The sequence below is a fragment of the Pan troglodytes genome, chromosome 5, assembly GCF_028858775.2.
Source record: "Pan troglodytes isolate AG18354 chromosome 5, NHGRI_mPanTro3-v2.0_pri, whole genome shotgun sequence".
NCBI classification, from domain to species: Eukaryota; Metazoa; Chordata; class Mammalia; order Primates; family Hominidae; genus Pan; species Pan troglodytes.
The window spans coordinates 50,142,514-50,163,816 of record NC_072403.2 but is presented as its reverse complement, the minus strand read 5'-3'; the positions used below and the strand labels follow the sequence as shown (position 1 = coordinate 50,163,816).

Below are 21,303 nucleotides of genomic sequence, written 5' to 3'. Positions count from 1 at the left end.
CCACCGCGCTCGGCCAAATTTTGAACCCAGTTGGTCTGGGTCTGGAGTTTATTACTATACTTTTGCTGCAGGCTTTGAGGACTGGAGAGGAACATGTCAGGGGAGGAGACTGAGAACATCTGAAATCATGCTGACTCAAGGGAAGGAGATGCTTCAATTTCCCAGGCCTTTCCCCTCGTGGCTCCTCACTGGGCTTCATGCTCATTACGTCTTTCCCACTCTGGTCCTACATGGGGTTGAAGAACAGTGGGCCATCTTCTCCCCTCGGCCCTCCCCCAACTCTTCTGCCTCCAATCACCCCCCACAGACTAGGTCCTTCTCCTCTCACTATCTCTCTTCCCTTCCCATTCTCAGTTCAAATGGAAGCTTCCTTGCCTCTCACCCCACTGAGTAGCTGGCCCCACTGTGTGCCCCCACAACACCCTGTTCTCACTTCTGTCTTATCCCAACCACTCTGAGCTGTAATTGCCAAGGAGCTTTTTTAGGACCATGGGATTTTTTTGTTGGTCATGGGGGGTGGTTATTGGTTATTACTGTGATAGTCAGTTTTGCTTCCAGTAGAAAGAACAACGTCAGACATTACAGGAGACCTTCCATACATGTTTGTCAAGTAGGTGAATGATGGATGAATAAAATGAGGTTGCAGGGGAAGGGCCGTGGGAAAGCTGGCCTCCCCCCTGCAAAACGTTGCTGTCTACACTCATCCACCTTCCTTTCCCCAATGCTGGAGATGGAAAAGCTACATGTTCCCTTGGGGATAACCCTCTAAGGGCATTGCTGGCGTTAGACTGATAGCACTTGGAATAGTGGGGAGGAATGAGGGAATAAATCATGGAGCATGGGCTTAGGGCTCACTTGTAGTAGGGTGCTCCCACGGCCTTCCTAGGCCCAGGGACAGTGAAAGAGGAAAGATGTTTTGGGACTAAGATTGGGGCTGTGTTGGGGACCTGAGCAGAGTGCAACCCAGCATGTCTGGGGCCTCCCCAACCTGACCCCACTTCCTTGACTGCTGGGGTTGACCAGAAACTGTAACTACCCAAGGCCAGGGTTTCACCCTTTGAGGAAGAAGAAACTCCACAACAACTTTGCTTTTTAGACAACAGTTTCCCTGAGAAGAGGCTCTTTCCAAAAAAACATTTTCATGCCCAATTCCATGTGATGTGGGACGTTGACACAGGAGACTGTCTTCCAGGACCCAGGAGAACTGCTCCTGTAAGATAATGGGAGTCCCCTTTCCCTACCCGTACCCCTGGGCACTGATAGGGAAAGATGAGAAAGCAAGAGAAATTGAGATAAATGGGCAGGGGATAGGAAGCAGTGCTTCCCCATCCCATCGCCTACATGCCCTCCCCCCAAAGATGCCAGCTTGTACAGACAATTAATAGATATTTCTTTTAAAACAAATGAATGATCCGGGCCCGGTGGCTCACAGCCTGTAATCCCAGCACTTTGGTAGTCCGAGGCAGGCAGATCGCTTGAACCCAGGAGTTCGAGACCAGCCTGGGCAACGTGGCGAGACCCCCGTCTCTACTTGTAGTCCCAGCTACTCCAAAGGCTGAGGCAGGAGAATCGCTTGAACCCAGGAGGCGGAGGTTGCAGTGAGCCGAGATCAACCACTGCACTACAGCCTGGGCAACAGAGCAAGACTTCGTCTCAAAAAAATAAAAAATAAAAATAAAACAAATGAATTAAGAAATAGAAGTGAAAGAAGGAAACAGTACATGCGTGGAACTAATGAATGGAGTGAAGGAGGAAGGGGGAAAGAGTGAATGAATGAATGAATGAGTGAATGAATCAACGAAGGAGTGAGTCAAGGCCCGGGAACCACAGACTCCAAGCCTACGCAGAGCCCGGGAAGGGGGATTCCGGAGGGGCGGGGCCTCTTTCCGGAAGCGCCCGCCGGGGGCGGGGAGGGGGCGGGGCCACCCGCGTGAGGCGACCCTGTTGGCCCGGAGGGGCGGGGCGAGGAGGAGGACCCGCTTGGGCGGTTCGGCTGCCCACAGTAACCGCTGGGTGGACCTGGCCAGCGCTCCGAACCTTGTCCTCGCTGCGCGCCGGCCCCTCGGAGCCCCACAGCCCGGGAAGGAGGCCGCCGCGGGCCGGGCGCCCGCTCTGCCAAGCGGACCCGCAACCCGGAAAGGCGGCGCGGCGGAGCCTGGAGCCGGATCCTGCTCAGACCGGGCCCCGGCCGGCCAGAGCCGCGGGCATGTCGGAGGCGCGGAAGGGGCCGGACGAGGCGGAGGAGAGCCAGTACGACTCTGGCATTGAGTCTCTGCGCTCTCTGCGCTCCCTACCCGAGTCCACCTCGGCTCCAGCCTCCGGGCCCTCGGACGGCAGCCCCCAGCCCTGCACCCATCCTCCGGGGCCCGCCAAGGAACCACAGGAGAAGGAAGACGCGGATGGGGAGCGGGCTGATTCCACCTATGGCTCCTCCTCGCTCACCGAGACCCTGTCCTTGCTGGGGGGCCCCGAGGCTGAGGACCCGGCCCCACGCCTGCCACTCCCCCACGTGGGGGCGCTGAGCCCTCAGCAGCTGGAAGCACTCACTTACATCTCCGAGGACGGAGACACGTGAGTATGGGGGCTAGGCTGAATCGGGATGCTAACTCTGGGCCTGCCCAAGAGCCGCAACAGGTCGGGCACCCCCACTCCCCCGTGAAGATCAAGTCCCCATTCGCTCTTCCAAACTCCAGACTTAACTCTCAGCCCACTTTTGAGGTCCAGCTAGGCCATGGAATCATCTCTGTCCTCCCATTTCGGGGTGGGCAGAGCTGGCAGGACCCTTAACCCAGCCAGCATCTTGGAAATCTACCAATAATCCACCCTTAGGAAGAGAAAATTCCCCTGACCAAGTCCAGTTTTTTTGTTTCTTCTTGCTGGGGAAGGGGACATCCTTATTTGCTCAATATCTGGGATTCCCAGTTCCTGACCTCAGAATGCTCTGTCTCAAGGAACAACAGGTGCCAGTTACAGGTTGCCAGTCGGGGCCAGGAAGCTAGGCATGGGGAGTGCCACCAGGGTGTAGGTTTGGGACTGGTCCTCAGGAGGACGGGGTGAGCCAGGCTGGGGCACTCTTGCCCCAGCAGACAGACAGGCGGCTGGCTGCCCCAGCTTACTTCCTCCTCTGCTAAAAAAGGGGAAGTGAGGGCTAGAGTCAGCGTCCCTGACATCCTCTACCTCCAGAGCCCCCAGTCCCACTAACTGTCGTGTCTCACTCCCTCACTTAACCCTTCCTCCTCCAGACCCAGATGGAGTTTGGTGGGAGTGGGCCAGAGGGCAGTTGAAGTAAAAGGCAGTTGTGTGGGATGGGTTGGCCAGTTGAGGATTTAGCCCCCCAGGAAGAAGAAAACATTGACAGAGGAGGGAAAGGTTGGGAACTGGGGATGAGAAATAGAGTTGGGGAGGGCTGGAATCCCTGGTCAAGGGTGCTCATATAAATAGGAGTAGGGGAGGCAGGAGGTGGCTGTTCTAACCTGCTTTTTGGAGATGCAGGGTCCTAATCCTGGGTGGCCATTGATAAAGACAGCTGGTGGACCCAGTGGGTGGGAGAGGAGTGACCCAGTCCTTTCTGTACTCTGCCTGGATCACCAGCCCTCAGGCCCAGAACCCCAAGGTTTTGGGGGCTGCACGCAAGATACCTCTGATGACCTTTGATCCAAGGAGAGGGGACTTTTGACATTGCCGTCTTTTGTTAGCCTCTCAGCCCCAGCCTTTTCCATCTCTAGTTAGAAGCAGGTGTTGTGTCCAGATTGGGTGTGTGTGTGGAGGGGAGAAGTGTCCGGGCTCCCCAGCGAGTCCCCAGAGAGGAGGGGGCACTTTCCTCCCTCTGTTGGAGGTGTCTGGGCTGTGGGAGGTATGGAAGTGGGAAGAGGAAGTGGGAGGAGGGGATACTGGGGGAGAGAGGGAGGTGGCTGCAAGAATGTGACCCAGAGAGCAGGCCCTGGCCTAGGGGATTTCCAGAGCAGTTCCTCCCTCCCTCCGTCACTCTCCTGGGCCTCTCCTGCTGCCTGCTGCTAAAGCCTGCCACCCTCCTGCCCAAGCAGCCCCCTCCCCAGCCCAGACGGGCCTTTTAGCCAATCTACCCCCCTCACTAATGCCCCAAGGCAGCTGTCCCGGCCTAGACCCTCCATCACTGGCTTTCGTTTTCCCCACCTGACGTGGGGAAACCCCAAGACTGGAACTTCCCCTCCCAACTGCCCCCATTACCCCTAGATTAAGGTTCTTGGCCCCCTCAACAAATACATTTTCTGCACTACAAAGACCTCCTCTTGGAGGTGCACACAGGAATGGAGGGCCTCTGTTAGGCCCGACCTGGTCTGTGCTATCTGAGAGGTGCCTCTTGACTCCCAGGGAAGGGCAGCAGGACAGGATGCTGCACTGTCTCCTTGCTCCTCTTCCAAGAGTTTCTGTGTCTCTCCCTTGGAATGTGTAACACTGAGTTGCTTGGGGGTACGGGGTGACCCTGCAACTGTCTCCTTCTTTCCTGTGTGCTGGGGTGGTGGGGTGCTTAGCCCTGGAAACCCCCTCTGGACTACTTCGGCAGCTTTCAATTTGGCTTTGAGCTGCAGCTGGCTCGGCAGAGCCCTGAGGGCAAAGAGGAGTGGGTGTGGGCAGGCTGGACAGGAAGGCTGTTGTCCTGTCAGCACCCTGCCCACATGCCCACCCAGCCAAGGCCCTCCTGAAGGCCAGCAGTGGGAACTTGGAGCTCCAACCCTAGGATCCTGGCTTCCCACACCAACCCTCACTTCCTGGCCCACACTCTCACTTCCTGGACCTACCCTATGGGTAGCTAGTTAAAGTTTGATGTGTTCCTTCTAACTCCAAGACCCCAACCCACTCCCTCTGGCCTGGGCCCTAACTCTAAGCCCCGCCTCTGCTCCCCTAGGCTGGTCCACCTGGCAGTGATTCATGAGGCCCCAGCGGTGCTGCTCTGTTGCCTGGCTTTGCTGCCCCAGGAGGTCCTGGACATTCAAAATAACCTTTACCAGGTTGGTGGCGAGAGAATGTTATGCCCAGATACCTGTTTGTGCCCTGGCAACCATTCCCAGCAGCCATACCAGTCCAAAGGCTGCTCACTTAGGAAACCATATGCCAGACACTGAGCTAGAAACTGAGGAGACAGACCCAAGTAAGACATGGCCTCTGTCCTGAGATGCTTGCATCCTGGGCTGGGGGACTTGTATCAACAGCTAAATACACAGCCTGGTGACAAGAGTTGTGATAGAGACACATACCAGCTGCTATAGGGTCCAGTGTCTGTGTGCAGCAGCCAGGGAAGGCTTACAGAGGAGATGCCATCTGAATGGAGCCTAACAGAGAGTTTTGCCAGGGAGAGACTGCCCGGTGCCTCTATCTTTCCTCCTGCAGCTGTATCTTTCCTCTGTTAACCCCTGGGGGTAACAGAGGTCTCCTCACAGGGTGAGGGGCTAGACTCTCCTCCTACATGTCCTTTCTCCAGGGCCTAAGGTGACTTACAAGAAAAGCAGAGAGCTACTTTCTTCACCTTGCTTCCAGAATTGGGATCCCAAGAGCTTGGTGGGGGAGGGGTGTGACAGGGGAAGGGCTCTGTAGTATTTCCTTGGAAGAACAGGTTATGGCCTTTATAAGCTGCTTTCAAAGAAGATGCTGGCAGCTGGTGATTCTTGAGCCCAAGCATGTTCCCAGAGGTGGGAGCATGCTGCAGTGGCCCCATGACCCTCTATTTGTGCCTCCAGACAGCACTCCATCTGGCTGTACATCTGGACCAACCGGGCGCAGTTCGGGCACTGGTGCTGAAGGGGGCCAGCCGGGCACTACAGGACCGGCATGGTGACACAGCCCTTCATGTGGCCTGCCAGCGGCAGCACTTGGCCTGTGCCCGCTGCCTGCTGGAGGGGCGGCCAGAGCCAGGCAGAGGAACATCTCACTCTCTGGACCTCCAGCTGCAAAACTGGCAAGGTGTGGACAGTCTTAAGGGCCTGTGGGATGAGGAGGGCATAGGAGATAGGGACCTCACTCTTGGGGAAGGGAGGGTCCCAGCTTGTCCATTGGTGCCCCTCCCACTGTAAGCACATAGATATTCAGTACATCTTTGCCAAATGAATGAATGGATGATTTGATTTCGAATTTAACCAGTACCTACTGGCTGCTGAGAAGAAAACTAAATCTTGCCCTTAAGATACTTAGTTTAATAGAGATTAGATGACCTGATTCATTCATTCAACAGAAATGTACTGAGGGTTTTCTATGTGCCAGACGTTATCCTAGGAGCTACACTTGCATCTGTGTGCAAAATAGAGAAAGATTGAGATGAGCAATAAATGTAAGAAGTGAACTATGTAATATGTTAAAAGGAAGTAAGTGCTGTAGTAAAAAGCAGAGCAGAGTGAGAGGAAGGAATGTGGGGAGTAGGAGAGTTGATATGATTGTTAAATAGGGTGGTCCGGGAAGGCCTCATGGAGCCAGTGACATCTGAATAGGGCCCTGAGGGAGGTGAAGAATGTAAATTTGAATCGAAATCTCTATTACTAAGCAAGGGTCGGGAGTGTCCAGACTAGAAAGGAGAGCAAAAAGGCCAGGGGAGCACAGAAGGAAGCGGCCCCTGAGAAAGGGCTGGGGGCATGAGGATCTTAGGTGGCTTTTCAGAAAAGGTGGCTTTCAGACTGGGCTTGAAGGCAGGTTGTGTGTGTGTGTGTATGTGTGTGTGTGTGTGTTGTAGTTTGTGTATAGGAGGAGGGTGTTCTTTGGGGGTGTCACTCAGCAGCCTGACCCCTGAAGCATGAAAGTTTCAATAACATGACTCTGAAAAGGTGGAAACTTTGAGTTCCTTTCCCCTTAGACTTTTGAGGGGGTTTTGGGGTTTGCATTTTAACAGTCTTGTGATTAGAGACATTGAGTGGGCTGTGAGTCCCTTGGGGCTGAGTGGTAGGGAGGTCCCAGAAGAGAGGGAGTTGGTGGATGCAGATCAGCAGCCCTCACCCTCACTCTCACCCCATCCCAGGTCTGGCTTGTCTCCACATTGCCACCCTTCAGAAGAACCAACCACTCATGGAACTGCTGCTTCGGAATGGAGCTGACATTGATGTGCAGGTGAGACAGCCAGCAAAGCACTGCCCGGCCCAGGGCCTGCCCCCACCTGACACATCCCCAAGTCCCCTGCCCAGCAGTCAGAAGTGGTGGCATTCACTTCCTTATCCAGAGCCCAGGCCCAGCACACTGCCTCTGAGGGCCTTGGCTGACATCCTTATTCCTCCCCAGGAGGGCACCAGTGGTAAGACAGCGCTGCACCTGGCTGTGGAAACCCAAGAGCGGGGCCTGGTACAGTTCCTGCTCCAGGCTGGTGCCCAGGTAGATGCCCGCATGCTGAACGGGTGCACACCCCTGCACCTGGCAGCTGGCCGGGGTCTCATGGGCATCTCATCCACTCTGTGCAAGGCGGGTGCTGACTCCCTGCTGCGGAATGTGGAGGATGAGACGCCCCAGGACCTGACTGAGGAAGTAAGTGGCATATGCTTTGCTCTCCAGGGCCTCGCACACCCATAGCAGAGAGAGGTTCTGTCATTAGCTGAAAGGGCCAGGGAGCCAGGAGTCCTGGGGTATAACCAGGACTCTGCCACTGACCAACTGTGGGAACTTGAGCCTGTTTCCTTAGTTGGTCCAAGGAGCCAAATTTGGACTCTTACAGGGACCCTGCAGTTAAAGTGAATCAGTGAAGTTGGCCAGATATGAGACCATGGTGTGGTGAGGCCTGTAAGAACCCAGAGAGCCATCCCTGAGGGTCTCTGTACTCAGCTTCAGCAAAGGCTTACAAAGCAGGAGTGTAGGCCCAGTTTTTCCTGGTCTTGGACTTTTTTGAGAGGTGAAACTCAGATTTTCTGTACAGTCTTTCCTATTTTTAAATGTTCAGTGTAAAAAAGAAACCTAAATGTTCTGCGAGTACCCAGCACCCCCCCACCTCCCCCCCAACAACAACAAACAACTCCAGGTCCATGGGCTGGATCACCTCTAAGGGTCCCTCCTAACTTGGATATTCTGGCATTATCTTAGAAAAGGAAGGCTTGTCTAAGTCCTCAGGGCTCTGCCAAGCCCAGAGAGGCCACTATTTTGAGGATTCGTGTGAAGATTTGTTCCCTGATGGTCTTCAACTGTCATTTGGTGGGGAGGGAGTGGCCCAACAGGTTTCCCTGGGTCCCCTTTCCCAAGTCACCTTTTCCCATGTCCTCTGATCTTGCTTCTCTCCATTCTCCTTCTCAGTCCCTTGTCCTTTTGCCCTTTGATGACCTGAAGATCTCAGGGAAACTGCTGCTGTGTACCGACTGAAGCCAGGCAGGGTCTGGGATCCTCGGGGCTCCACCTCCCCATCTGGAAGCCGGAGCCATAACTGCTGCAGTTTGGGCCCAGGCTATGTGCTCTTCTGGTGCCCTAGGGACTGCTGTGGCCAGAGCCTGGGGCCAGCCAGTACAGTCCTGAGCTGAGGAGGAGGGACTGCAAGTGGAAGAGAGCCAGTCTGGAAGGAAGAGCTTTCCAGGTGGACAGGGATTCTTGGAAGACCCCCAAAGCCCCAGGTATCCTGGGTGAAGCCTGTTTGCCTCTCTTGAAAATGGCAGGTGCTCTTGTTTTACCCATGTTGGGTCAGCCTGAAACTGCCAACCAGTAGGAAGCATGGACTCTCCTGAGTGAGAAGAGACTGAAATAGGAGCAAGCAGAAGAACCCTGAGAGGTGTCCCATCTTATTGCTGTTGAGGACCCTGAAACACCGTTGTTTAAAGACTTCACACAGAAGGCTCTGAACTGAGCCACTGGGGAAGGGAAGTTTCAGTAACATGACACTAAAATGGCAGAGACGTTAAAAAAACTTTTTCCCTTCTAGAGCTGTTTTGCGCGCATGCATGTCTGTGTGCATTGGGGCTTTTTAGACAGGCCTGCCCTGTGACTTTGTGGTAGAGGCAGAGAGAAGGAAATTGTCCCCTGAGCACGGTAGGGCCTTGCTGGGTGGGGTCAGAGGCCAGTAGTTCCAGGCCTTTCTCTGTGTCCAGCACAGACCCTTGTCCTTGCTGTGGAAATGATGAGGGATGGAGGGACAGGAGGAAGAATGAGAGGACACACGCCCTGGAGCCCTCACCACTGCCCTGGGGGTTGCCATCTGGAGGAGCCTGGGGATAAGGGTAACCCAGGGAGGCTGGGCACAAGGGAGCTGACTCCACGTTTTTCCCCCCATTCCTCACCTTCGAGGGCCCTGCTAGGTCACCCCTATGCTGGCATGAAGAGCATGGGGCAATAAACCAGCACAGTCTCTGACCACTTGGAGCGTCTCATCCAGTGAGAGAGACAGCCGTTAAAAGCATAAACATCCAAATAAAGATGTCTTTACAAGTTGCAGTGGGTGCTATGAAGGGAAAAGAATAGTGGGAAGGAAAAGGATGGAGTCGGTAGAGGGTCATACTTTGGGTGGTCCGGGAACCCTCGCCTGAGGAGTATCAACTCAACTGGGATGTAAGGATGAGTAAAGGGATGGGGGCAGAGCATTAGGGGGAAAGCCTGTGAATTAGAGGAACTGAGAGCAAGCCAGTGGGGCTTCACAGCGGGCGAGTGAGTGGGCGAGGAACGCGGGCGAGGCCATGTAGAGCCTCGAAGATCATGGGAAGTGGGACAGAATTACTACCCAGCCAACAAAGGAAGGAGACACCTTCATCCTGTCAGAAAACGGGGAAACTAACAGAGGAGGGGCTTGGGATGCAGAGCCTCAATGTCCTGTTCACAAGATGGCAATGGTCACCATGACCTCTGGGACGCTTATGAAGGGCGATGACGAAGCACAGGGGACGCGCCGGGCGGGCGCCTCTTCAGGGCTGGGGCTCCCCGCGCCCAGGGGCAGCCCAGGTCCCCGGAACCCAAGCCACGTCTGCCTCCGGGCCGCGCGGGGGCGCTGTGGCCCGGCGGCGGCCCGGGGCGCTGCGTGGTCGCGGCAGGGGCGGAGGGGGCCGCGGGGAGGGAGGCGGGCAGAGCGCGGCACTTCCGCTGGCCGCTGGCTCGCTGGCCGCTCCTGGAGGCGGCGGCGGGAGCGCAGGGGGCGCGCGGCCCGGGGACTCGCATTCCCCGGTCCCCCTCCACCCCACGCGGCCTGGACCATGGACGCCAGGTGGGGGCTAGGGCAGCAGCGAGCTCACGTGACCGAGCCCCCGGGCCACGTGACCGCCGCGCCTCAGCACGGGGGCCGGGTGGGGTCCCGGCTGCTCGGCCGTCGGCCAGCATATCGCTGCCCGGAGCCAGCGGGGATGGGGGCTGCGGCTTGGTTTTGTGCTCCTTGGGGAGCTTCGGGCGGAGGGGCTGGGGACCCTGACGCCCCGGATCGTGGAGGGGAGTGTGGGGGAAGGGGCGCTTCCTCTGACCTGAGCAGCCGGCTAGCGTTGGAGGAAACAGAGGAGACCTGTGTGGCCAGAGGGGCGGATCCGCCCCCGGGGAGGGAGGAAGCTCTGCCTGGCCGGCGCCGGCGCACCCCCTCCCCGAGAGAGAGAGAGAGAGAGAGAGGCTCTTTGTCCGGGCCGGAGCTGCAGCGGAGGGGGCGGGGAGGAGACTCCGGGCACTACTCCAGTGTGGTCCCCTCTGGAGGGCGGAGGGGATGAGGAGCTGCGCCCTAATCCTTATGTCCGCTTTCCTTACAGATGGTGGGCAGTGGTGGTGCTGGCTGCGTTCCCCTCCCTAGGGGCAGGTGGGGAGACTCCCGAAGCCCCTCCGGAGTCATGGACCCAGCTATGGTTCTTCCGATTTGTGGTGAATGCTGCTGGCTATGCCAGCTTTATGGTACCTGGCTACCTCCTGGTGCAGTACTTCAGGCGGAAGAACTACCTGGAGACCGGTGTGTGAAGAAAGGGCGGGGAAGTGAGCTAGGTCGGGAAGGAGGATATTTGGCCAGCAGTCCAAACGGGTTATGACTTGGAGAGGGCGGGAGGTCGGTAGGCCGGACAGCAGGGCAGGCTGGCTGCTCTGGGGAAGATGAAGTGCTATGGAGAAGATTTGGGGCTTGACTTTGTGTGCTTTCTTCAGGTAGGGGCCTCTGCTTTCCCCTGGTGAAAGCTTGTGTGTTTGGCAATGAGCCCAAGGCCTCTGATGAGGTTCCCCTGGCGCCCCGAACAGAGGCGGCAGAGACCACCCCGATGTGGCAGGCCCTGAAGCTGCTCTTCTGTGCCACAGGGCTCCAGGTGGGTAGGTGGGCTCAGCCCCTCTTCCTGGGTTGGATGCCGGTGGGCAGGGATTCTGTGAAGGTTTCCATTTTACCAGTCCCAGAGCTTTGCTGGCTGGTGTGTTTCCTGTCCTCCTCCCAGGGGCACACTGCACCTCCATCTTTGAGGTGTTTGGGGGAAATGCCCTTTTCTTTCTTCCTTTTCTCCTCTCCAGCACTGGTACTGAAAGTTCATGCTGTTATTTCAAGATGTCTAGTGCAGAAGAGAGGACTCCTCTTGCCCTATTCTCTGTGATTTCTACTGTGCCGTTATTATACTTCCTTCCTGCACTGGTGTCTCACATACTGTAAACCCACTGATAAAATTGTGGGGGAGCCATTCAGCCTTCCCCCAGTACTGCATGTGAGAGAGTGCTAACATGCTGACCCCATGGCATTTTGCAGTGGGTACTAGTTCCACCTTGAATATCATGTTGAACTACAGATATCCAATTCTGAGAGTTCTTGCCTCTCTGAATTGGTTTTTCACACACAGTTGATTCCCTACAAGGTGAATCCAGACTTAGGAGGGGAGAAGAAACTTCTACAGAGGAACCAAAAAGTGTATATTTTCCTTTGAATCACTTAGGCATAATCCTGAAGAGGGAGAGGTCAATTTTTGTCTACCTTTTCATTATCTTGCTTATTGTCTCCTTTGTCTCTACCTTCCCCAACAGGTGTCTTATCTGACTTGGGGTGTGCTGCAGGAAAGAGTGATGACCCGCAGCTATGGGGCCACAGCCACATCACCGGGTGAGCGCTTTACGGACTCGCAGTTCCTGGTGCTAATGAACCGAGTGCTGGCACTGATTGTGGCTGGCCTCTCCTGTGTTCTCTGCAAGCAGCCCCGGCATGGGGCACCCATGTACCGGTACTCCTTTGCGAGCCTGTCCAATGTGCTTAGCAGCTGGTGCCAATACGAAGCTCTTAAGTTCGTCAGCTTCCCCACCCAGGTGCTGGCCAAGGCCTCTAAGGTGATCCCTGTCATGCTGATGGGAAAGCTTGTGTCTCGGCGCAGCTACGAACACTGGGAGTACCTGACAGCCACCCTCATCTCCATTGGGGTCAGCATGTTTCTGCTATCCAGTGGACCAGAGCCCCGCAGCTCCCCAGCCACCACACTCTCAGGCCTCATCTTACTGGCAGGTTATATTGCTTTTGACAGCTTCACCTCAAACTGGCAGGATGCCCTGTTTGCCTATAAGATGTCATCGGTGCAGATGATGTTTGGGGTCAATTTCTTCTCCTGCCTCTTCACAGTGGGCTCACTGCTAGAACAGGGGGCCCTCCTGGAGGGAACCCGCTTCATGGGGCGACACAGTGAGTTTGCTGCCCATGCCCTGCTACTCTCCATCTGCTCCGCATGTGGCCAGCTCTTCATCTTTTACACCATTGGGCAGTTTGGGGCTGCCGTCTTCACCATCATCATGACCCTCCGCCAGGCCTTTGCCATCCTTCTTTCCTGCCTTCTCTATGGCCACACTGTCACTGTGGTGGGAGGGCTGGGGGTGGCTGTGGTCTTTGCTGCCCTCCTGCTCAGAGTCTACGCGCGGGGCCGTCTAAAGCAACGGGGAAAGAAGGCTGTGCCTGTTGAGTCTCCTGTGCAGAAGGTTTGAGGGTGGAAAGGGCCTGAGGGGTGAAGTGAAATAGGACCCTCCCACCATCCCCATCTGCGGTAACCTCTGAGGGAGCTGGCTGAAAGGGCAAAATGCAGGTGTTTTCTCAGTATCACAGACCAGCTCTGCAGCAGGGGATTGGGGAGCCCAGGAGGCAGCCTTCCCTTTTGCCTTAAGTCACCCATCTTCCAGTAAGCAGTTTATTCTGAGCCCCGGGGTAGACAGTCCTCAGTGAGGGGTTTTGGGGAGTTTGGGGTCAAGAGAGCATAGGTAGGTTCCACAGTTACTCCTCCCACAAGTTCCCTTAAGTCTTGCCCTAGCTGTGCTCTGCCACCTTCCAGACTCACTCCCCTCTGCAAATATACCTGCATTTCTTACCCTGGTGAGAAAAGCACAAGCGGTGTAGGCTCCAATGCTGCTTTCCCAGGATGGTGAAGATGGTGCTGTGCTGAGGAAAGGGGATGCAGAGCCCTGCCCAGCACCACCACCTCCTATGCTCCTGGATCCCTAGGCTCTGTTCCATGAGCCTGTTGCAGGTTTTGGTACTTTAGAAATGTACTTTTTGCTCTTATAATTTTATTTTATTAAATTACTGCAGTGGACTTGGTCCTGTGTTTTGGTTGGCTGAAAGGGCATTATTATATGGTAGTTTTTCCAAACTGCCTGTAGCTTCAGTGTGTGAACTCTTAAGACTCACTGGTATTCTGTATTTTCACTACAATACCAGCTCAACTTGCTGTGCTCATGAAAACAGCAAGAGCTGGAGGGATGAAGCAGCTAGGGAAGGATAACATCCACTTCACAAGGGAAAGCAGAACTGTATAAAAACGGCATATTCTTTATTTTGCATACTTTAATTTCAGAACAAAATGAAGAAAATAAAATAAACCACAATACACAACATCCAATCCTGCTGTCAAGAGTAGAGAGCGAATGGGGCTTGACACCCTTGGTTTCCTGCCTTCAACACAAGGACAGGAGAGGGAAAAAAACACTAGACACCAGCAGGGGGAGCCAGGTGGGACAGGGGCACTCGAGGCTGCAGTGGGAGCCATGGGGACACTATACAAGAGCACAAGTTTTCCAACTATGAACTCCTAATCGACTTCTTCCATGCGAGATGCATCCTCATCGCCCTCGAGAGGGGGGATCTCATCAGGAACTGCAGCACTGGGTTCCTCTGCTGCCACTTCATCTTCATCAATACCTGAAGTAAAATTAAGCCATGTGAGACTTGACCAAATAGCATTAAGTCAAATCCATAGAGACTAGTTGCACAAACTCCTTGCCACACCAAGTACCAAAGCTACTTACCTAGACCTAGCTTGATCATGCGGTAGATGCGGTTGGAGTGGGTCTGGGGATCCTCAAGGGAAAAGCCAGAAGATAGCAGGGCGGTTTCAAACAGCAGCACCACCAGGTCCTTAACTGCCTTATCATTCTTGTCGGCCTCAGCCTTCTGCCGCAGCGTCTCCACAATGGGGTGGTCAGGGTTGATCTCCAGGTGCTTTTTGGCCATCATATAGCCCATGGTGGAGTTGTCCCGAAGTGCCTGGGCTTTCATGATCCGCTCCATATTGGCTGTCCAGCCGTAGGTGCTGGTCACAATGCAGCAAGGTGAAGACACAAGTCTATTGGAGATTGTCACCTGTGGACGATCACAAAAGCCTTAGATTGACATTACCACTTTGAAAGAGAAAACAGGCACTGTCAAGCCTAATTCCAGCAGGAGGAGGAGGTGGACAGACCACTTGAGTTTGAGACCATGCTGGCCAACATGGCAAAACCCTGTCTACAAAAAATTAACCGGGTGTGGTAGCACACATCTGTAATCCCAGCCACTCAGGAGATTTGAGTTTGCAGTGAGCGAGATCCAGTCCAAAAAAAAAAAATCGGCCAGGCATGGTGGCTCGCGCCTGTTAAATCCCAGCACTTTGGGAGGCCGAGGTGGGCGAATCACAAGGTCAGGAGATGGAGACCATCCTGGCTAACACGATGAAACCCCATCTCTACTAAAAATACAAAAAATTAGCCAGGTGTGGTGGCGGGCGCCTGTAGTGGCAGCTACTCGGGAGGCTAAGGCAGGAGAATGGCGTGAACCCAGGAGGCGGAGCTTGCAATGAGCAGAGATCGTGCCACTGCACTCCAGCCTGGGTAACAGAGCGAGACCCCATCTCAAAGAAAAAAAAAAAAAGAAAATGATGGTATTTCATCTACTCTCAGAAGTTAACTGAAGCAATGCCTAATCTGTGCCAAATTTTATTAAAATAGCCTTAAACCTGACTAGAGAAGAGAACGAGGCAAGAAGGCACGAAACAGTAAATAAGCTGCCTCAAACCACTAATTGTGTAGAAACATGCTTGTGAGGGAGCCCACCTCGAAGGTGTTACAAAATATATCCTAGCCCCAGAATGGCTTACCTTCTCGACCTTCTTATCTAAGATTTCTTTCATGAGCTTGCAGAGGTTCTCAAACTTTGCCTTGCTCTCTTCCATCTTCTTCTTCTCCTCCTCATCCTCAGGCAGCTCCAGACCCTCCTTGGTAACTGAGACCAGGCTCTTCCCGTCAAATTCCTTGAGCTGCTGCACACAGTACTCGTCAATGGGCTCGGTCATATATACCACCTCGAAGCCCCGTTTCCGCACTCGCTCCACAAAAGCTGAGTTGGCCACCTGCTCTTTGCTCTCACCTGTAGGGTAATTAAATGAACTCAGTGACTAAAATGCCTCATACTGCCAGTTCCCAGGAAGCCCTGATTGTGCTCCCCACTCCTCCAAAAAGCCTTCAATCAGAACCAACGCACCAGTGATGTAATAGATGGACTTCTGTGTCTCCTTCATGCGAGAAACATACTCTGACAGAGATGTCATCTCATCTCCAGACTGGGAGGTATGATAGCGCAGCAGCTCAGACAGGCGGCGGCGGTTAGTGGAGTCTTCGTGGATTCCAAGCTTGAAGGGTGGGAAGAGGAAAAACAATCCAACTTAACTACAATAACTTCACTTTCAATGTGAATGGAATAATTTATTGTTATTACTAAGAAAGTGGTAAAGGGAATAAGCATTTGCCTTTTTACCTTGAGATTTTTAGAGAATGCCTCATAGAATTTCTTGTAATTCTCCTTGTCTTCTGCCAGCTCAGAGAAGAGCTCAAGGCACTTCTTAACAATGTTTTTGCGAATGACTTTCAAGATTTTGCTCTGCTGGAGCATTTCTCGGGAGATGTTCAGGGGCAGATCCTCAGAGTCAACCACACCACGGATAAAATCTGCCATCAACCAGGGTGAGAAAGCTCAGTAAAAAACAGCTAGACCAGACCTGGTACCCAGATTCAAACAGAAGGCTCTAATAGCCTCCTGAACCCTTACACCTACTATGTATTGCAGAAAACTGTTACCTTAGAATATCCTAGCAGAATGCCTAAAACCTCCCAAGACTTCACCCAACTAAATTAGGCCAAGGAGATACTCACTGAGATACTCTGGTATCAACTCATCACAGCTGTCCATGATGAACACACGGCGGACATAGAGTTTGATGTTGTTCTTTTTCTTCTTGTTCTCAAAAAGGTCAAAGGGAGCCCGACGAGGAATAAATAGCAATGCCCTGAATTCCAACTGACCTTCTACAGAAAAGTGCTGGAAAAAAAACCAAAAATAAGTGGTACATTTCAAAAGAGGACCTTTTAGCCCCAACACCAAATTATCTAAAAGTGGAACAATGATCCTCCCTAAGCCTAAGGGATAGAGCACACACAACAAGCAGCTCCTGAGAAAACTGAGCCTTAATGCCCTCCACGATCTAGATGGGTACTAGCTGTATGTAGAAAACAGTCCCCTCTGATCAGAACCCTGGATGTGTAAGGCTGCCAATAGACATTACCCAGATTTCCGTAAGAAGAGAAAGTGAGGTCATTAGAAATGATGGCACTTCACTATGACAGGGTAATCAGTAAGTGAAATCACATGGCTCTCACATTTCTGTTATCAGTTGGACAAGTTCCATGTGTCTATTACCCAACACTCTTCCACCTACTCATTCCTCTCCATATGTGCATGTTGAGCCAACATGCAAAGGCTTCTCACCTTGACTGCCAAGTGGTCTTCCCAGTCATTAGTGAGGCTCTTGTAGAATTCTCCATACTCCTCTTGGGTGATGTCATCAGGGTTTCTGGTCCAAATAGGCTTGGTCTTGTTTAGCTCTTCCTGATCAATGTATTTCTCTTTGATCTTCTTAGTTTTCTTCTTCTTATCCTTACCGCTGTCATCCTCCTCATCTGAACCCACATCTTCGATCTTGGGCTTTTCTTCATCATCTTTATCTTCCTCTTCTTTCTCACCTTTCTCTTCCTCTGCCTCATCATCACTAATTTCCTTCTCTCGTTCCTTCTCCAACTAAGTAACAAAAACAGAAGTTAGCCTTGGAGTACAAAACACTACCAGGGAAAGCAAAAGCCAGGGACAATGAGATTCTTCAGAACAGGAAACATCCTGCACGTTAAGTGTAAAAGATTTAAAAGTCCATACTCACATAAAGGGTGATGGGATAGCCTATGAACTGAGAATGCTTCTTCACTACTTCTTTGACCCGCCTCTCTTCTAAGTACTCTGTCTGATCTTCTTTAAGATGGAGGATCACTTTGGTACCCCTGCCAATTGGCTCACCTAGAAGAGTCAATTACAAGCGTGTAAACAGGGTAAAAAGTATATGCACTTGAGACCAGCAATTAATAAAGTATCAGCAGAACTGCTGTGAAGAACTGCTTTACAGACAGGATGCTCAAAATTTCTGCTACTGGTGTGAGCCCAGAAAATCCTAACCCAACTACCTTGTAACAGAAAAGCTAACTTACCATGGTCAGCACGCACAGTGAAGGAACCTCCAGCAGAAGACTCCCAAGCATACTGTTCATCATCGTTGTGCTTTGTGATCACAACCACTTTCTCTGCCACCAAGTAGGCAGAATAAAAGCCAACACCAAACTGCCCAATCATGGAGATGTCTGCACCAGCCTGCCAACAAGTTTAAAGTCAATCACGAGTTTTAAAGAAGCAAAAAACCAAAGAACACAGTTAAGTATGAATGGTGTGTGCCTACAGAACTGCAATACCTGAAGAGCCTCCATGAATGCTTTAGTACCAGACTTGGCAATGGTTCCCAAATTATTTATGAGATCAGCTTTGGTCATGCCAATGCCTGTGTCTACCAAAGTCAGGGTACGTTCCTGAGGATTGGGGATGATGTCAATTTTCAGCTCTTTACCACTGTCCAACTTCGAAGGGTCTGTCAGGCTCTCATAGCGAATCTTGTCCAAGGCCTGGAAATACAAACAGCAACTTACTTTTGCTCTTTCCAAGACAGACTCTTGCTCTGTTGCCCAAGCTACAGTGCAGTGGCAAGGATGACAGCTCAGTGCAGCCCTGACTTCCCAGGTTCGAGCCATCCTCCCAACCCCAGCTTCCCAAGTAGCTGGGACTACAGGCACATGCCACCGTGCCCAACTAATATTTAATTTTTTGCAGAGACAAGGTCTCGCGGTTGCCCAGGCTGCCCTCGAAATCCTAGGCTCAAGTGATCCTCCTGCCTTGGCATTACAGGTGTGAGCCAACACGCTCAGCCACTTTTGCTTTCTTAAAGCCCGTATCTTCAAAGAAAATCTTGGTTTACTTCTCTCAGCCTCAAATCTGATTGCCCCCTATCTTGAGGCTTTAGAACCAGTTAGTTACATGAGCCCACTTATTCTGGACATAGTCCCTTCCCTTTCAAGTTCAAGATGGCCAGAGTAAGACCCATCTTTTTGGAATAGCTGCAAGTTTACCCCCTTCAATAGTAGTCCCCAACAAAGGCCAAACCACTCCTTTCCCCTCCTTCTAGAGTATCAAAAAAAAAAACAAAACCATGCCAAATGTGGAAACCAGAGCACCTACATCAGAAGCATTAGAGATCAACTCCCGAAGGAAAATCTCCTTGTTGGAATAGAAGGTATTGATGATGAGGGACATGAGTTGGGCAATTTCTGCCTGAAAGGCAAAAGTCTCCACCTCCTCCTCTCCATGGTGCACTTCCTCAGGCATCTAAAATAAAAATCTCATTAATTACAAAAGAACACTAAGGCCCCATGTTTAAAAATCCTAAAGGGCATATCATTTGTTAGGACCTTAGACAGTGAGTTCAGACTGGTTTAACCGGAGTACTATCCCTTCCCAAGACTAAAAATGCATTCTCTTAAAGATCTCAGACTACACACTAAGTGGGAGGCCTGAAAATTCAGAAGGAAAAAGAAAATAAGCTAAATATTCTTCAACCAAATGTCACAGAACCCACCTACTTAAAGAATGGTGACCAGCAGCCTCAGCATCATCTGGTAGTATGGCTTAAAAGTCATAATGTTGGTCCAACCCAGCTATCTAGAGATCCCAAGTAATCCTTACCCAAATTTAAATGTGAAAATCACTACCTACAGTTCTTTATTTGGGGGAGGTCAAAGTGACTAGTTTAAGATAAAAATGGCACTAACTTTAAACTGCTCCCCCTGAGGTGTCTTCCTAAGACCAGTCCAAGGGCGGGACACTCCTGCCCCATAGGGCAGGGAGGAATAACCTGGGATCCACACGATACCCACCGGAGGAGCAATTAAATCCAGACAAAGAATCGATAAACCAAAAGCTCCACCACGACCCTTTCACAGCACAAAATTACAGAACAGGACCAAACCCAAGAAAGATGGTGGCCGTAGCCACCAGGCCGACACTCGTCACTGCCGGACATGCGTCGGCCAGGACCACGCGAGGAGGGGGCGCCGCAGTGCACCCTCCCTCGCCCCAGCATCCGGGCACTGGGGCGGGGCGCCAGAATCCAGAAGCTTCCAGAACGATCTCAGCTCTCGAGGAAGGGCGGAGGAAGGAGCCCATGAATCTTCCAGAACCTGCTCCCCTCCCCGCCCCTCCTCCACCGGGACTGCAAGAAAGATCTGGAAGGAGGGAGTATCGGGTGCTGGAGACCGAAAGCGCTCTTCCCACACCGTCAACCCTCCCTCACAGAAACAAAGCACCCAAGAAGGCTTTAACAACGCGTCCGATAAGAGAGGTGACAAAGCCAGTCCCACAAGGCCGTGCTGAGTCACCCGAGCGGGCACCCCCGCCACCCTGCGGTCCCCCTCCGAAGCCCCGTAGCCGCGTCCGGAAGTGGAGGGGCAAAAATGGCAGCGTCCCGGGCCGCGCGGCCACCACGTGCAGCTGCCAGCCGCCCACTGCCCCAACCCCACAGCCCACCTCGCTACGGCCAGCAGGCGCCGAGAGAAAGCCCCCACCCCCAAAACACACTAGAGAAAACCAAGGAAAACTCAAAAGACCTCACCCACCACTACCCTCACCCCATAAAAATCCAGGGCGTTATCCACAAGCCACCCCGACATCTAGACTAAGGCTCCCTAAAGGACAGAAAAAAACAAAAGCAACACGAATACAGCACTAAAGGGAAAGAAGCCTAGCGGAGATCTCAGCCTTACCTTGAAAAGAAAAGGATTATACGTAATAGTGAGCAACGTGGGCTTGCTTTCTGATACCCAGACAGTCCCAACACTGCGCCGGAGTGACTCGAGAGAGCTGCTGCGTGCCCCCAAGTCGCCCTATATAAGGCGAAGCACAGTACAGCCGCCCTCCTGTGGATCCCTCCGCCTTAAAGGAGTATGATTGTCAACCCCGCACCTGCCGCCACCAGCCCACCTTGACGTCATGGTCCGAAAAAAGGAGGGGGCGGGGAAGAACCCAAGCAACGGATCCGCCCACACATTTGCTTGTGATCACAGCCCCATAGTTTCACGTCTAGGACGTGACTCCAAGAGCGGGGAATGAGGAGTGCTCATTTGGCATAAACGGTGTCTCTACGGGCGAGGAACCCATTGACCTCCCTAAACACTTGTGGGGCAGGCGTCCCCACACCCAAGGGCGGGGCTGGGGGGGGGACACCGAAAAAGAGCGGAGGCAGCTAACCACGCCGACCACCGCTCCCAGACCCAATCTTTTTCCTAGCATCTGCCCTGCACATCTCGCGTCCCGACAGAAGGACTGGCATTCGGGACCCAACCTTGGGTAGCCCCAGATCCCGACTCTCGCAGGAGTAAAGGAAGGGCGGAGGGTTCGCGCTGAGGGGCAGCTCAGCGTAGGGGGAGGGCGCCGGCCGGGGCTGGCGGGGACTCTTTGCCGGCATGCGGCGGAAGGCGCGGCGGCGGCACTGCGGCATTTCCAGCAGTTTCCAGGCCTGTCTCGGCGGTCCCGCCCCCTCCCCGCGAGGCTCCGCCTCTCCGGCTGCGGCCGGGGCAGGGTTTTTGCAGCGACCCCACCCCGCGACCCGCTCTGACCTGTCCGAGAGACGCGGGTACCAGCCCAATCCTCAGGGATGGGATGGAGGGTTGGGGAGGGATCGGCTGACCCCTCCTTCCCCGCGTCAATCACACAACACCCAGGCACCTGGGGCGGCTCTGCGGGCGTAC

At 53.3% G+C, this 21,303-nt stretch overlaps 3 protein-coding genes across 7 annotated transcripts; 2 read left to right on the top strand and 1 right to left on the bottom strand.

The window, feature by feature from the left end:
• The first annotated feature begins 873 nt into the window (after positions 1-873).
• Positions 874-9,354, top strand: NFKBIE (NFKB inhibitor epsilon). The gene is made up of 6 exons (XM_518507.8): positions 874-2,571; positions 4,886-4,988; positions 5,715-5,937; positions 6,980-7,068; positions 7,237-7,476; positions 8,233-9,354. Exons 1-6 carry the CDS (start codon positions 1,790-1,792, stop codon positions 8,296-8,298), a joined length of 1,503 nt encoding a protein of 500 aa, XP_518507.2. The 5' UTR covers positions 874-1,789; the 3' UTR covers positions 8,299-9,354.
• Positions 9,355-9,961: 607 nt separating this feature from the next.
• SLC35B2 (solute carrier family 35 member B2) lies at positions 9,962-13,415 on the top strand. Of its 3 annotated transcripts, none has more exons than XM_016955614.4 (4): positions 9,962-10,117; positions 10,641-10,834; positions 11,023-11,177; positions 11,875-13,415. In XM_016955614.4, exons 1-4 carry the CDS (start codon positions 10,107-10,109, stop codon positions 12,811-12,813), a joined length of 1,299 nt encoding a protein of 432 aa, XP_016811103.1. In that variant the 5' UTR covers positions 9,962-10,106; the 3' UTR covers positions 12,814-13,415. The 3 variants fall into 3 exon arrangements, with proteins under 3 accessions (XP_016811103.1, XP_016811104.1, XP_063669134.1); XM_063813064.1 differs by having other exon boundaries at positions 9,986-10,117; positions 11,027-11,177; XM_016955615.4 differs by lacking the exon at positions 11,023-11,177 and having other exon boundaries at positions 9,965-10,117.
• A 216-nt stretch (positions 13,416-13,631) lies between these two features.
• On the bottom strand, positions 13,632-20,430 carry HSP90AB1 (heat shock protein 90 alpha family class B member 1). 3 transcript variants are annotated; one of them, NM_001280457.1, is given in 12 exon segments: positions 13,632-14,020; positions 14,128-14,461; positions 15,234-15,502; positions 15,617-15,764; positions 15,890-16,080; positions 16,285-16,450; positions 16,898-17,206; positions 17,343-17,476; positions 17,665-17,824; positions 17,923-18,129; positions 18,740-18,886; positions 20,320-20,415. In NM_001280457.1, coding segments are annotated over 11 exon segments (2,175 nt in total). In that variant the 5' UTR covers positions 20,320-20,415; the 3' UTR covers positions 13,632-13,910.
• Between the last annotated feature and the right edge of the window lie 873 nt (positions 20,431-21,303).